The sequence below is a fragment of the Oncorhynchus masou genome, unplaced genomic scaffold, assembly GCF_036934945.1.
Source record: "Oncorhynchus masou masou isolate Uvic2021 unplaced genomic scaffold, UVic_Omas_1.1 unplaced_scaffold_2364, whole genome shotgun sequence".
Lineage (NCBI taxonomy): Eukaryota > Metazoa > Chordata > Actinopteri > Salmoniformes > Salmonidae > Oncorhynchus > Oncorhynchus masou.
Window position 1 is genome coordinate 1,478 of NW_027008823.1, and position 14,893 is coordinate 16,370.

Here is a 14,893-nt window from a genome sequence, read left to right on the forward strand (position 1 = left end):
TAGAGAGAGGTAGCAGGTCTGTTCCACCTGTAGCAGGTCCCACCTAGAGAGAGGTAGCAGGTCTGTTCCCACCTAGAGAGAGGTAGCAGGTCTGTTCCCACCTAGAGAGGGGTAGCAGGTCTGTTCCCACCTAGAGAGAGGTAGCAGGTCTATTCCCACCTAGAGAGGGGTAGCAGGTCTGTTCCCACCTAGAGAGAGGTAGCAGGTCTGTTCCCACCTAGAGAGAGGTAGCAGGTCTGTTCCCACCTAGAGAGGTAGCAGGTCTGTTCCCACCTAGAGAGAGGTAGCAGGTCTGTTCCCACCTAGAGAGGTAGCAGGTCTGTTCCCACCTAGAGAGAGGTAGCAGGTCTGTTCCCACCTAGAGAGAGGTAGCAGGTCTGTTCCCACCTAGAGAGAGGTAGCAGGTCTGTTCCCACCTAGAGAGAGGTAGTTCCCAGGTCTGTTCCCACCTAGAGAGAGGTAGCAGGTCTGTTCCCACCTAGAGAGAGGTAGCAGGTCTGTTCCCACCTAGAGAGAGGTAGCAGGTCTGTTCCCACCTAGAGAGGTAGCAGGTCTGTTCCCACCTAGAGAGAGGTAGCAGGTCTGTTCCCACCTAGAGAGAGCAGGTCTGTTCCCACCTAGAGAGAGGTAGCAGGTCTGTTCCCACCTAGAGAGAGGTAGCAGGTCTGTTCCCACCTAGAGAGAGGTAGCAGGTCTGTTCCCACCTAGAGAGGGGTAGCAGGTCTGTTCCCACCTAGAGAGAGGTAGCAGGTCTGTTCCCCTAGAGAGAGGTAGCAGGTCTGTTCCCACCTAGAGAGAGAGGTAGCAGGTCTGTTCCCACCTAGAGAGAGGTAGCAGGTCTGTTCCCACCTAGAGAGAGGTAGCAGGTCTGTTCCCACCTAGAGAGAGGTAGCAGGTCTGTTCCCACCTAGAGAGAGGTAGCAGGTCTGTTCCCACCTAGAGAGAGGTAGCAGGTCTGTTCCCACCTAGAGAGAGGTAGCAGGTCTGTTCCCACCTAGAGAGAGGTAGCAGGTCTGTTCCCACCTAGAGAGAGGTAGCAGGTCTGTTCCCATCTAGAGAGAGGTAGCAGGTCTGTTCCCACCTAGAGAGAGGTAGCAGGTCTGTTCCCACCTAGAGAGAGGTAGCAGGTCTGTTCCCACCTAGAGAGAAGTAGCAGGTCTGTTCCCACCTAGAGAGAGAGTTAGCAGGTCTGTTCCCACCTAGAGAGGTAGCAGGTCTGTTCCCACCTAGAGAGAGGTAGCAGGTCTGTTCCCACCTAGAGAGAGGTAGCAGGTCTGTTCCCACCTAGAGAGAGGTAGCAGGTCTGTTCCCACCTAGAGAGAGGTAGCAGGTCTGTTCCCATCTAGAGAGGTAGCAGGTCTGTTCCCACCTAGAGAGAGGTAGCAGGTCTGTTCCCACCTATAGAGAGGTAGCAGGTCTGTTCCCACCTAGAGAGAGGTAGCAGGTCTGTTCCCATCTAGAGAGAGGTAGCAGGTCTGTTCCCACCTAGAGAGAGGTAGCAGGTCTGTTCCCACCTAGAGAGGGTAGCAGGTCTGTTCCCACCTAGAGAGGGGTAGCAGGTCTGTTCCCACCTAGAGAGAGGTAGCAGGTCTGTTCCCACCTAGAGATAGGTAGCAGGTCTGAGAGAGGTAGCAGGTCTGTTCCCATCTAGAGAGAGGTAGCAGGTCTGTTCCCACCTAGAGAGAGGTAGCAGGTCTGTTCCCACCTAGAGAGAGGTAGCAGGTCTGTTCCCACCTAGAGAGGGGTAGCAGGTCTGTTCCCATCTAGAGAGAGGTTCCCATCTAGCAGGTCTGTTCCCACCTAGAGAGAGGTAGGTCTGAGAGAGGGGTAGCAGGTCTGTTCCCACCTAGAGAGAGGTAGAGGATACAATGAAAACACTTTTGTGGAACTGTCTTTGAGGTCCAGAGTTGAGTTTGACGGGTCTGCAGTATTAAACCTAACAGTGTTTTTCTACAGTATTAATCCTAAATGTTACTCTACAGTATTAATCCTAAATGTTACTCTACAGTATTAATCCTAAATGTGACTCTACAGTATTAATCCTAAATGTTACTCTACTGTATTAATCCTAAATGTGACTCTACAGTGTTAATCCTAACAGTGTGACTCTATCCTCCACTAGAGAGGCAGCAGCGTTGTGGCTGGGAGAGGACTATGACTCCAGAATGGTTTTCCTGCCTGCTGATGAACCAGACGATGCCCCAGCCTCAGGTAAGATAGCTACTTTAGCTTTCTTGTTCCTCCCTCCCTGCCTCTTCCTCCCTTCCTTTTTTTCCTCTGTCCATACTGGTCTCCCTCTGCCTCTTCATCCCTCTCTGCCTCTTCATTCCTCCTCTTCTCTCTCCATCCATACTGGTCTCTCCCTTTGACTCTCCCTCTCTCCCTGCCTCACTCTCCATCTACCTCTCTCCCTGCATCTCTCCCTGTCTTTGACTCCCTGTCTCCCCATGCCTCTCCCTCTCTATTGCCTCAGTCTTTGACTCCCTGTCTCCCCATGCCTCTCCTCTCTATTGCCTCAGTCTTTGACTCCCTGTCTATCCATGCCTCTCCCTGCCTCTTCCTCTCCCAGACTCACTCTCTTTCTCCTTCCCTCTTCCTCTCCCAGACTCACTCTCTTTCCTGATGTACTGACTAGCTGTGTGGGGTAGCAAAGGGAACACACAGCAGCACTAAATGGAAGCTGTCATGCACCACGTCTGCCTGTGGGTGTGTCTGCATGTCTGTCTGCCTGGCTTGTCTGTCTTTCTGTCTGTTGTGTTTGTGTGGGTTTCCTGTCGGCCTGGGAGAAGACCAGACACACACACACACACACACACACACACACACACACACACACACACACACACACACACACACACACACACACACACACACACACACACACACACACACACACACACACACACACACACCAACGAAAGCAACCTTTGCAACTACAATAGCCTAAAAGTGCTATCTGCATGGCACAAGTAATTGTTCCAACAATTGTTTACAGACAGATTATTTAACTTATTGTTGGTCAGAAGTTTACATGCACTAAGTTGACTGTGCCTTTAAACAGCTTGGAAAATTCCCAAAAATGATGTCATGGCTTTAGAAGCTTATGATAGGCTAATTGACATCATTTGAGTTAATTGGAGGTGTACCTGTGGATGTATTTCAAGGCCTACCTTCAAATTCAGTGCCTCTTTCCTTGACATCATGGGAAAATCAAAAGAAATCAGCCAAGACCTCAGAAAAAATTGTAGACTTCCACAAGTCTGGTTCATCCTCGGTAGCAATTTCCAAAATACTGAAGGTACCACGTTCACCTGTACAAACAATAGTACGCAAGTATAAACACCGTGGGACCACACAGCCATCATACCGCTCAGGAAGGAGACTCGTTCTGTCTCCTAGAGATGAACATACTTTGGTGTGAAAAGTGCAAATCAATCCCAGAACAACAGCAAAGGACCTTGTGAAGATGCTGGAGGAAGCAGGTACAAAAGTATCTATATCCACAGTAAAACAAGTCCTATATCAAAATAACCTGAAAGGCCGCTCAGCAAGGAAGAAGCCACTGCTCCAAAACCACCATAAAAACGCCAGACTACGGTTTGCAACTATACATGGGGACAAAGATCGTACCTTTTGGAGAAATGTCCTCTGGTCTGATGAAACAAAATATAACTGTTTGGCCATAATGACCATCGATATGTTTGGAGGAAAAGGGGGAGGCTTGCAAGCCAAAGAACACCATCCCAACCGTGAAGCACGGGGTGGCAGCATCATGGTGTGGGGGTGCTTTGCTGCAGGAGGGACTGGTGCACTTCACAAAATAGATGGTATCATGAGGTTGTAAATTATGTGCATATATTGAAGCAACATCTCAAGATCAGTCAGGAAGTTAAAGCTTGGTCACAAATGGGTCTTCCAAATGGACAACGACCCCAAGCATACTTCCAAAGTTGTGGCAAAATATCTTAAGGACAACAAAGTCAAGGTCCTTGAGTGGTCATCGCAAAGCCCTGACCTCAATCACATAGAACATTTGTGGTCAGAACTGAAAAAGTGTGTGCGAGCAAGGAGGCCTACAAACCTGACTCAGTTACACCAGCTCTGTCAGGAGGAATGGGCCAAAATTCACCCAACTTATTGTGGCAAGCATGTGGAAGGCTACCCAAAATGTTTGACCCAGTTAACCAATTTAAAGGCAATGCTACCAAATACTTATTGAGTGTATGTAAACTTCTGACCCACTGGGAATGTGATGAAAGAAATGCTGAAATAAATCACTCTAATATTATTCTGACATTTCACATTCTTAAATAAAGATGTGATCCTAACTGACCTAATACAGGGAATATTTACTATGATTAAATGTCTGGAATTGTGAAAAACCAAGTTCAAATGTATTTGGCTAAGGTGTATGTAAACTTCCCACTTCAACTGTAGGTTGGACATCTGTAAGATTCAAGACCCTTTAATGACACAAAAATCTGTCAGTCAGTCAATCCATCCACCCATCCATCCATCCATCTATCCATCCATCTATCTATCCATCCATCATGTGTGTTCTGTGTCTCCAGAGCTGCCCACATGCCTGCTGTGTGTGTGTCTGACCGGCTCTGTGTACTGTGAGGAAGTTGTTCCTGAGATGACTGCTGTGCCCACCCTGCCCAAGGAGACTGCCTACTTCTACGCCCGCTATAACAAGATCAACAAGATCACCAATAAAGACTTTGCAGAAATCGGTGAGTCGGGGTTGAAACATATAGGAAGTTAATAGATATGAATTTCACTGATTTCACCAAATGTCCTGTTTGGATGATTCTCTCCTTGCTTATTTTCACCTGAAGCCAGATATCTTTTATATATATATATATATATATATATATATATATATACAAATCCTGTATATCCCAGATAGATAGATATATATATATCTATCTGGGATATACAGGATTTGTAGAAACCTGGGAAGTAAAACTACTGGAACATGTCCAATATACAGTGCCTTGCGAAAGTATTCGGCCCCCTTGAACTTTGCGACCTTTTGCCACATTTCAGGCTTCAAACATAAAGATATAAAACTGTATTTTTTGTGAATAATCAACAACAAGTGGGACCCAATCATGAAGTGGAACGACATTTATTGGATATTTCAAACTTTTTAACAAATCAAAAACTGAAAAATTGGGCGTGCAAAATTATTCAGCCCCTTTACTTTCAGTGCAGCAAACTCTCTCCGGAAGTTCAGTGAGGATCTCTGAATGATCCAATGTTGGCATAAATGACTAATGATGATAAATACAATCCACCTGTGTGTAATCAAGTCTCCGTATAAATGCACCTGCACTGTGATAGTCTCAGAGGTCCGTTAAAAGCGCAGAGAGCATCATGAAGAACAAGGAACACACCAGGCAGGTCCGAGATACTGTTGTGAAGAAGTTTAAAGCCGAATTTGGATACAAAAAGATTTCCCAAGCTTTAAACATCCCAAGGAGCACTGTGCAAGCGATAATATTGAAATGGAAGGAGTATCAGACCACTGCAAATCTACCAAGACATGGTCGTCCCTCTAAACTTTCAGCTCATACAAGGAGAAAACTGATCAGAGATGCAGCCAAGAGGCCCATTATCACTCTGGATGAACTGCAGAGATCTACAGCTGAGGTGGGAGACTCTGTCCATAGGACAACAATCAGTCGTATATTGCACAAATCTGGCCTTTATGGAAGAGTGGCAAGAAGAAAGCCATTTCTTAGAGATATCCATAAAAAGTGTTGTTTAAAGTTTGCCACAAGCCACCTGGGAGACACACCAAACATGTGGAAGAAGGTGCTCTGGTCAGATGAAACCAAAATTTAACTTTTTGGCAACAATGCAAAATGTTATGTTTGGCGTAAAAGCAACACAGCTCATCACCCTGAACACACCATACCCACTGTCAAACATGGTGGTGGCAGCATCATGGTTTGGGCCTGCTTTTTTTCAGCAGGGACAGGGAAGATGGTTAAAATTGATGGGAAGATGGATGGAGCCAAATACAGGACCATTCTGGAAGACAACCTGATGGAGTCTGCAAAAGACCTGAGACTGGGACGGAGATTTGTCTTCCAACAAGACAATGATCCAAAACATAAAGCAAAATTTACAATGGAATGGTTCAAAAATAAACATATCCAGGTGTTAGAATGGCCAAGTCCAAGTCCAGACCTGAATCCAATCGAGAATCTGTGGAAATAACTGAAAACTGCTGTTTACAAATGCTCTCCATCCAACCTCACTGAGCTCGAGCTGTTTTGCAAGGAGGAATGGGAAACAATTTCAGTCTCTCGATGTGCAAAACTGATAGAGACATACCCCAAGCGACTTACAGCTGTAATCGCAGCAAAAGGTGGCGCTACAAAGTATTAACTTAAGGGGGCTGAATAATTTTGCACGCCCATTTTTTCAGTTTTTGGTTTGTTAAAAAAGTTTGAAATATCCAATAAATGTCGTTCCACTTCATGATTGTGTCCCACTTGTTGTTGATTCTTCACAAAAAAATACAGTTTTATATCTTTATGTTTGAAGCCTGAAATGTGGCAAAAGGTCGCAAAGTTCAAGGGGGCCGAATACTTTCGCAAGGCACTGTATATAATACTACTGGAACATGTCCAATATATATATACAACTACTGGAACATGTCCAATATATATATACAACTCCTGGAACATGTCCAATATATATATATACAACTACTGGAACATGTCCAATATATATATATATACAACTACTGGAACATGTCCAATATATATATACAACTACTGGAACATGTCCAATACATATATATACAACTACTGGAACATGTCCATATATATATATATATATATACAACTACTGGAACATGTCCAATATATATATATATATATATATACAACTACTGGAACATGTCCAATATATATATATATATACAACTACTGGAACATGTCCAATATATATATATACAACTACTGGAACATGTCCAATATATATATAATACAACTACTGGAACATGTCCAATATGTATATAATACAACTACTGGAACATGTCCAATATATATATACAACTACTGGAACATGTCAAATATATATATAATACAACTACTGGAACATGTCCAACATATACAATACTACTGGAACATGTCCAATATATATATACAACTACTGGAACATGTCCAATATATATATACAACTACTGGAACATGTCCAATATATATATACAAATACTGGAACATGTCCAATATATATATACAACTACTGGAACATGTCCAATATATATATACAACTACTGGAACATGTCCAATATATATATACAACTACTGGAACATGTCCAACATATACAATACTACTGGAACATGCCCTACATATACAATACTACTGGAACATGCCCTACATATACAATACTACTGGAACATGTCCAACATATACAATACTACTGGAACATGCCCTACATATACAATACTACTGGAACATGCCCTACATATACAATACTACTGGAACATGCCCTACATATACAATACTACTGGAACATGCCCTACATATACAAGACTACTGGAACATGCCCTACATATACAATACTACTGGAACATGCCCTACATATACAATACTACTGGAACATGTCCAACATATACAATACTACTGGAACATGCCCTACATATACAATACTACTGGAACATGCCCTACATATACAATACTACTGGAACATGCCCTACATATACAATACTACTGGAACATGCCCTACATATACAATACTACTGGAACATGCCCTACATATACAATACTACTGGAACATGCCCTACATATACAATACTACTGGAACATGCCCTACATATACAATACTACTGGAACATGCCCTACATATACAATACTACTGGAACATGCCCTACATATACAATACTACTGGAACATGCCCTACATATACAATACTACTGGAACATGCCCTACATATACAATACTACTGGAACATGCCCTACATATACAATACTACTGGAACATGCCCTACATATACAGTACTACTGGAACATGTCCTACATATACAATACTACTGGAACATGTCCTACATATACAATACTACTGGAACATGTCCTACATATACAATACTACTGGAACATGCCCTACATATACAATACTACTGGAACATGCCCTACATATACAATACTACTGGAACATGCCCTACATATACAATACTACTGGAACATGCCCTACATATACAATACTACTGGAACATGCCCTACATATACAATACTACTGGAACATGTCCAACATATACAATACTACTGGAACATGCCCTACATATACAATACTACTGGAACATGCCCTACATATACAGTACTACTGGAACATGCCCTACATATACAATACTACTGGAACATGTCCTACATATACAATACTACTGGAACATGCCCTACATATACAATACTACTGGAACATGCCCTACATATACAATACTACTGGAACATGCCCTACATATACAATACTACTGGAACATGCCCTACATATACAATACTACTGGAACATGCCCTACATATACAATACTACTGGAACATGCCCTACATATACAATACTACTGGAACATGCCCTACATATACAATACTACTGGAACATGCCCTACATATACAATACTACTGGAACATGCCCTACATATACAATACTACTGGAACATGCCCTACATATACAATACTACTGGAACATGCCCTACATATACAATACTACTGGAACATGCCCTACATATACAGTACTACTGGAACATGCCCTACATATACAGTACTACTGGAACATGTCCTACATATACAATACTACTGGAACATGTCCTACATATACAATACTACTGGAACATGCCCTACATATACAATACTACTGGAACATGCCCTACATATACAATACTACTGGAACATGCCCTACATATACAGTACTACTGGAACATGCCCTACATATACAGTACTACTGGAACATGTCCTACATATACAATACTACTGGAACATGTCCTACATATACAATACTACTGGAACATGCCCTACATATACAATACTACTGGAACATGCCCTACATATACAATACTACTGGAACATGCCCTACATATACAATACTACTGGAACATGCCCTACATATACAATACTACTGGAACATGCCCTACATATACAATACTACTGGAACATGCCCTACATATACAATACTACTGGAACATGCCCTACATATACAATACTACTGGAACATGCCCTACATATACAATACTACTGGAACATGCCCTACATATACAATACTACTGGAACATGCCCTACATATACAATACTACTGGAACATGCCCTACATATACAATACTACTGGAACATGCCCTACATATACAATACTACTGGAACATGCCCTACATATACAATACTACTGGAACATGCCCTACATATACAGTACTACTGGAACATGTCCTACATATACAATACTACTGGAACATGTCCTACATATACAATACTACTGGAACATGCCCTACATATACAATACTACTGGAACATGCCATACATATACAATACTACTGGAACATGCCCTACATATACAGTACTACTGGAACATGCCCTACATATACAGTACTACTGGAACATGTCCTACATATACAATACTACTGGAACATGTCCTACATATACAATACTACTGGAACATGCCCTACATATACAATACTACTGGAACATGCCCTACATATACAATACTACTGGAACATGCCCTACATATACAATACTACTGGAACATGCCCTACATATACAATACTACTGGAACATGCCCTACATATACAATACTACTGGAACATGCCCTACATATACAATACTGCTGGAACATGCCCTACATATACAATACTACTGGAACATGCCCTACATATACAATACTACTGGAACATGCCCTACATATACAATACTACTGGAACATGCCCTACATATACAGAGGAATTTTCATTCAGGGATGAAAGAAAGATAACAGATGGACATTTTCTTGGCCTTGCGGAGGGTCTGTAGACATCTAAATGCTTCCTTTAGTTGTGCATATGTTTGTGTTTGTGGATGTTATGTGCGCCCCTCGAGGCCTGGCCCTGGCCCTTTACTGACATAAGTAGAGGCACATCTGGATTTAAAGCTGGCGAAGCGGAATGTCTGGCAAACTCTCGGTCTCTATCCCGGTTTTAGATTTACACTGCAGAAGTTTAAACTCCCAGAAGGGTAGTTCTGAATCATCCATATTTCTGTGTGTACATTTGAAAAATAGTCAAAATATTGCATAACTTACTTTATTTACAGATAAACCATTGCTATCAGAGCATGAGGGCTATAGCTTAGCAGTGCCTTGTGTTAGATAAAACAGCATTTTCGCAATTTTACAACCTTTGATCGACAATTAAGTTCTATTCTTCTCCAATCTATTCTATGCCAGAGACTCTGAAGAGGATCAACCTGACGGAGAACCTGATCTCTGAACTTATGTTCTATTCTGATTCTAGAATTAGAGTATGTCCTTTGTCCTACTTTCTATTCCATCTTATCTCCAGAGACTCTGAAGAGGATCGACCTAACAGGGAACCTGATCTCTGAACTTATGTTCTATTCTGATTCTAGAATTAGAGTATGTCCTTTGTCCTACTTTCTATTCCATCTTATCTCCAGAGACTCTGAAGAGGATCGACCTAACAGGGAACCTGATCTCTGAACTTATGTTCTATTCTGATTCTAGAATTAGAGTATGTCCTTTGTCCTACTTTCTATTCCATCTTATCTCCAGAGACTCTGAAGAGGATCGACCTAACAGGGAACCTGATCTCTGAACTTATGTTCTATTCTGATTCTAGAATTAGAGTATGTCCTTTGTCCTACTTTCTATTCCATCTTATCTCCAGAGACTCTGAAGAGGATCGACCTAACAGGGAACCTGATCTCTGAACTTATGTTCTATTCTGATTCTAGAATTAGAGTATGTCCTTTGTCCTACTTTCTATTCCATCTTATCTCCAGAGACTCTGAAGAGGATCGACCTAACAGGGAACCTGATCTCTGAACTTATGTTCTATTCTGATTCTAGAATTAGAGTATGTCCTTTGTCCTACTTTCTATTCCATCTTATCTCCAGAGACTCTGAAGAGGATCGACCTAACAGGGAACCTGATCTCTGAACTTATGTTCTATTCTGATTCTAGAATTAGAGTATGTCCTTTGTCCTACTTTCTATTCCATCTTATCTCCAGAGACTCTGAAGAGGATCGACCTAACAGGGAACCTGATCTCTGAACTTATGTTCTATTCTGATTCTAGAATTAGAGTATGTCCTTTGTCCTACTTTCTATTCCATTTTATCTCCAGTGACTCTGAAGAGAATCGACCTGACGGGAAACCTGATCTCTGAGATCCAGGACGGAGCGTTCTCCAAGCTTACCCTATTGGAGGAACTCAATTTGGCTGAGAACCATCTGGTCAAGCTGCCCATGCTGCCTGGCAAGCTCACAACCTTCAACGCCAACCACAATCAGCTCAAAACCAAAGGGGTCAAGGCCAACGCCTTCAAGGTATGTTTCAGTGTATTAAGGATTAAGTGTATTAAGGATGGAGTTGTAAAAAGGAATGAGAAATAATCCTTGTATACTGACTATTAAAAGTGCAAGAGGATATTTCAAGATGGATCATCATCAGCATATATTTAGAATATAATTTATCTGGCGGCAGCGTGGCCTAGTGGTTAGAGCATTGGAGCTGTACCCGGTAGGTTGCAAGTTCAAATCCCGAGCTGACAAGGTACAATTCTGTCAATCTGCCCTTGAACAGGCAGTTAACACTGTTCCTAGGCCGTCGTTGAAAATAAGAATTAGTTCTTAACTTACTTGCTTCGTTAAATAAAGGTAAAATAAAAATATAATAAGGTTGGTGATTTGTGCTCTGTCTTTTGGTGCAGAAACTGAGGCAGCTGGTTAACCTGTTCCTTGGAGACAATAAGCTGGAGGCCGTGCCAGTGATCCCTGAGAGCGTCCGCATTATTCACCTACAGGTCAGTACCTCACACTAGACTCAGACTGGACAGAATGAGTTCAACATGGAATGCATAGGAGTCTGAGTTTATCCTGACAGGGGTAGCGAAGTTTCAGAAACTTTTTCAAAATTTCCCAGAAATCTGAGCTCTGATGAACTGAACTGCTCGTCCTGACCAGGAAAAAGGAATGGTCAAATAGCTCTGCTGTCTTTATGTTGGTCAAAAAGCACTGCTCTCTGAGTGCTGTCTTGGGGCCTGAGTTTCTCCTGACTAGGATAGCTCTAATGTCTGGGCCCTGAGTTTCTCCTGCTCATACATGATCAAGAAAACTCCTAGAGCCGGTACTACCCTTACCCAGAGATGGGCAACTGATGGCCCCGAACTCTGAATTTACTGTTGAGAGTAGAGGCTACTGGCTACTGGTAAAATGCATTTAGTTCATAAGAGAGTTAAAGCTGCAATGTGGCACTTTGTGGTCGACTCGACCAAATTAACATAGATATGTTTTTTATGGATCTGTCATTCTCATTGAAAGCAAGTTTAAGAAGTGGTAGATCTGTTTTATGTGCAGTATTTCTATGCTTCCCATCCTCAAGTTTAGTTTTTACTTTTGGTTTTGTCCACCAGCTTGAAACAGAATAAAATACAATATTTTTGTTTATGGATAAATATATTTCATAGTTGTTTAGATGGTACAATAATTCTCTACACTGATTTTGTCACAAACGTATATTTTTGCAACCTGGAAATGGCGGAGCTGTTTCTGCATATTGCACCTTTAAGGACTTTAACAGCACAAATTGTTTGATTGCACAAATCACTTGACTGCATGTGTGTGTATGGATGTGCGTACCCTCGAACCACTGCGGTCCCACATGATTCATTACCCCATCAAAGTTGCCCATCCCTGTCCTAGAGTAATAGTGATCCTGCCCTTCATCTCTCTTCTCTCTACAGAACAACAACATCACTGATGTCACCTCCGAGACGTTCTGTAATGGCAACAACACGTACTACGTCAGACCCAACCTGATAGAGGTGAGGTTGGATGGGAACCCAGTGCTGCTGTCCAAGTCCCCCGACAGCTTCACCTGCCTCAAGTCTCTCCCCGTCGGACAGTACCGCTAAACAGAAGACTCCCTGGGGAAAGGTTATTTCGCTAACTTTTCCAAAATTCCCAGGTTTTCCAGAAATCCTAGAATGAGTAGGGAATAAACAGGGAATCCAGAATACTACAAACAGGATTTCTGTATAACTAGGGGATTTAGGAAACGTTTTCCAACGTTAATGGACTTCCTGGTTATTAAATAACATTACAGTAGTAAAACAGACAGCTTCTACAGGGCTTTCAGCCAGACAGACACATACTGAATAGATTCAACGCAATTCCCTATTCTACTTGACGAAGACAAGACCATCTGATATGACCGGTCGTCTACACAATACATTCCATTTCTGTCTGAACGTTTCTTCTGTAAAACATTGTGCCCACGTCTTTCAGAAGGTGGATTGGGACTGAAACGTTAGCGTGTCACGTTAGCAAGCTTCCTCTCTGTGTTGTTTCTGATTTAATTTCCTTTACATTTAGACTGGTCTTGAACATACACTTGAACACATGAGCTACATGGTCTGAAGCCTTTGTAAATGCACCTTTTATTCAATGCTTCTGCATAATGTATGAATTATGACTTCTTCAAAATGTTGAGTCAAGCTTTTGGCTTTCTGAATTCTGTGAATTACCTTCATGTAAACTGGTTCTTAAGTAGAAGTTGACAATAAATGTATCTTTGAAATACGTAGCCTATAGTAATGTGAACCTAACGTGTCTCAAAATTGTAAGCTTTGATATTGAAATGGTGGAATCAGAGATGGTATGATCCTTTTCTAAAGTCCTTTTAGAAAGGGATCATTAGGGATTATTACCTGTGGTTACTACCTGTGGTTATTACCTGTGGTTATTACCTGTGGTTATTACCTGTGGTTACTACCTGTGGTTATTACCTGTGGTTACTACCTGTGGTTATTACCTGTGGTTACTACCTGTGGTTATTACCTGTGGTTACTACCTGTGGTTATTACCTGTGGTTACTACCTGTGGTTACTACCTGTGGTTATTACCTGTGGTTACTACCTGTGGTTACTACCTGTGGTTACTACCTGTGGTTACTACCTGTGGTTACTACCTGTGGTTATTACCTGTGGTTACTACCTGTGGTTGCTACCTGTGGTTACTACCTGTGGTTATTACCTGTGGTTATTACCTGTGGTTACTACCTGTGGTTACTACCTGTGGTTATTACCTGTGGTTACTACCTGTGGTTACTACCTGTGGTTACTACCTGTGGTTACTACCTGTGGTTATTACCTGTGGTTACTACCTGTGGTTACTACCTGTGGTTACTACCTGTGGTTATTACCTGTGGTTACTACCTGTGGTTACTACCTGTGGTTACTACCTGTGGTTATTACCTGTGGTTACTACCTGTGGTTACTACCTGTGGTTACTACCTGTGGTTACTACCTGTGGTTATTACCTGTGGTTACTACCTGTGGTTATTACCTGTGGTTACTACCTGTGGTTACTACCTGTGGTTACTACATGTGGTTATTACCTGTGGTTACTACCTGTGGTTACTACCTGTGGTTACTACCTGTGGTTACTACCTGTGGTTGCTACCTGTGGTTATTACCTGTGGTTATTACCTGTGGTTACTACCTGTGGTTACTACCTGTGGTTATTACCTGTGGTTACTACCTGTGGTTACTACCTGTGGTTACTACCTGTGGTTACTACCTGTGGTTACTACCTGTGGTTGCTACCTGTGGTTATTACCTGTGGTTATTACCTGTGGTTACTACCTGTGGTTACTACCTGTGGTTATTACCTGTGGTTACT

At 42.1% G+C, this 14,893-nt stretch overlaps 1 protein-coding gene across 1 annotated transcript; it reads left to right on the top strand.

Annotated features, from left to right (window-relative positions):
* Positions 1-2,126: 2,126 nt before the first annotated feature.
* Positions 2,127-14,356, top strand: LOC135533409 (mimecan-like). The gene is made up of 5 exons (XM_064960743.1): positions 2,127-2,211; positions 4,572-4,736; positions 11,337-11,539; positions 11,923-12,015; positions 12,955-14,356. Exons 1-5 carry the CDS (start codon positions 2,166-2,168, stop codon positions 13,123-13,125), a joined length of 678 nt encoding a protein of 225 aa, XP_064816815.1. The 5' UTR covers positions 2,127-2,165; the 3' UTR covers positions 13,126-14,356.
* The last annotated feature ends 537 nt before the right edge of the window (positions 14,357-14,893 follow it).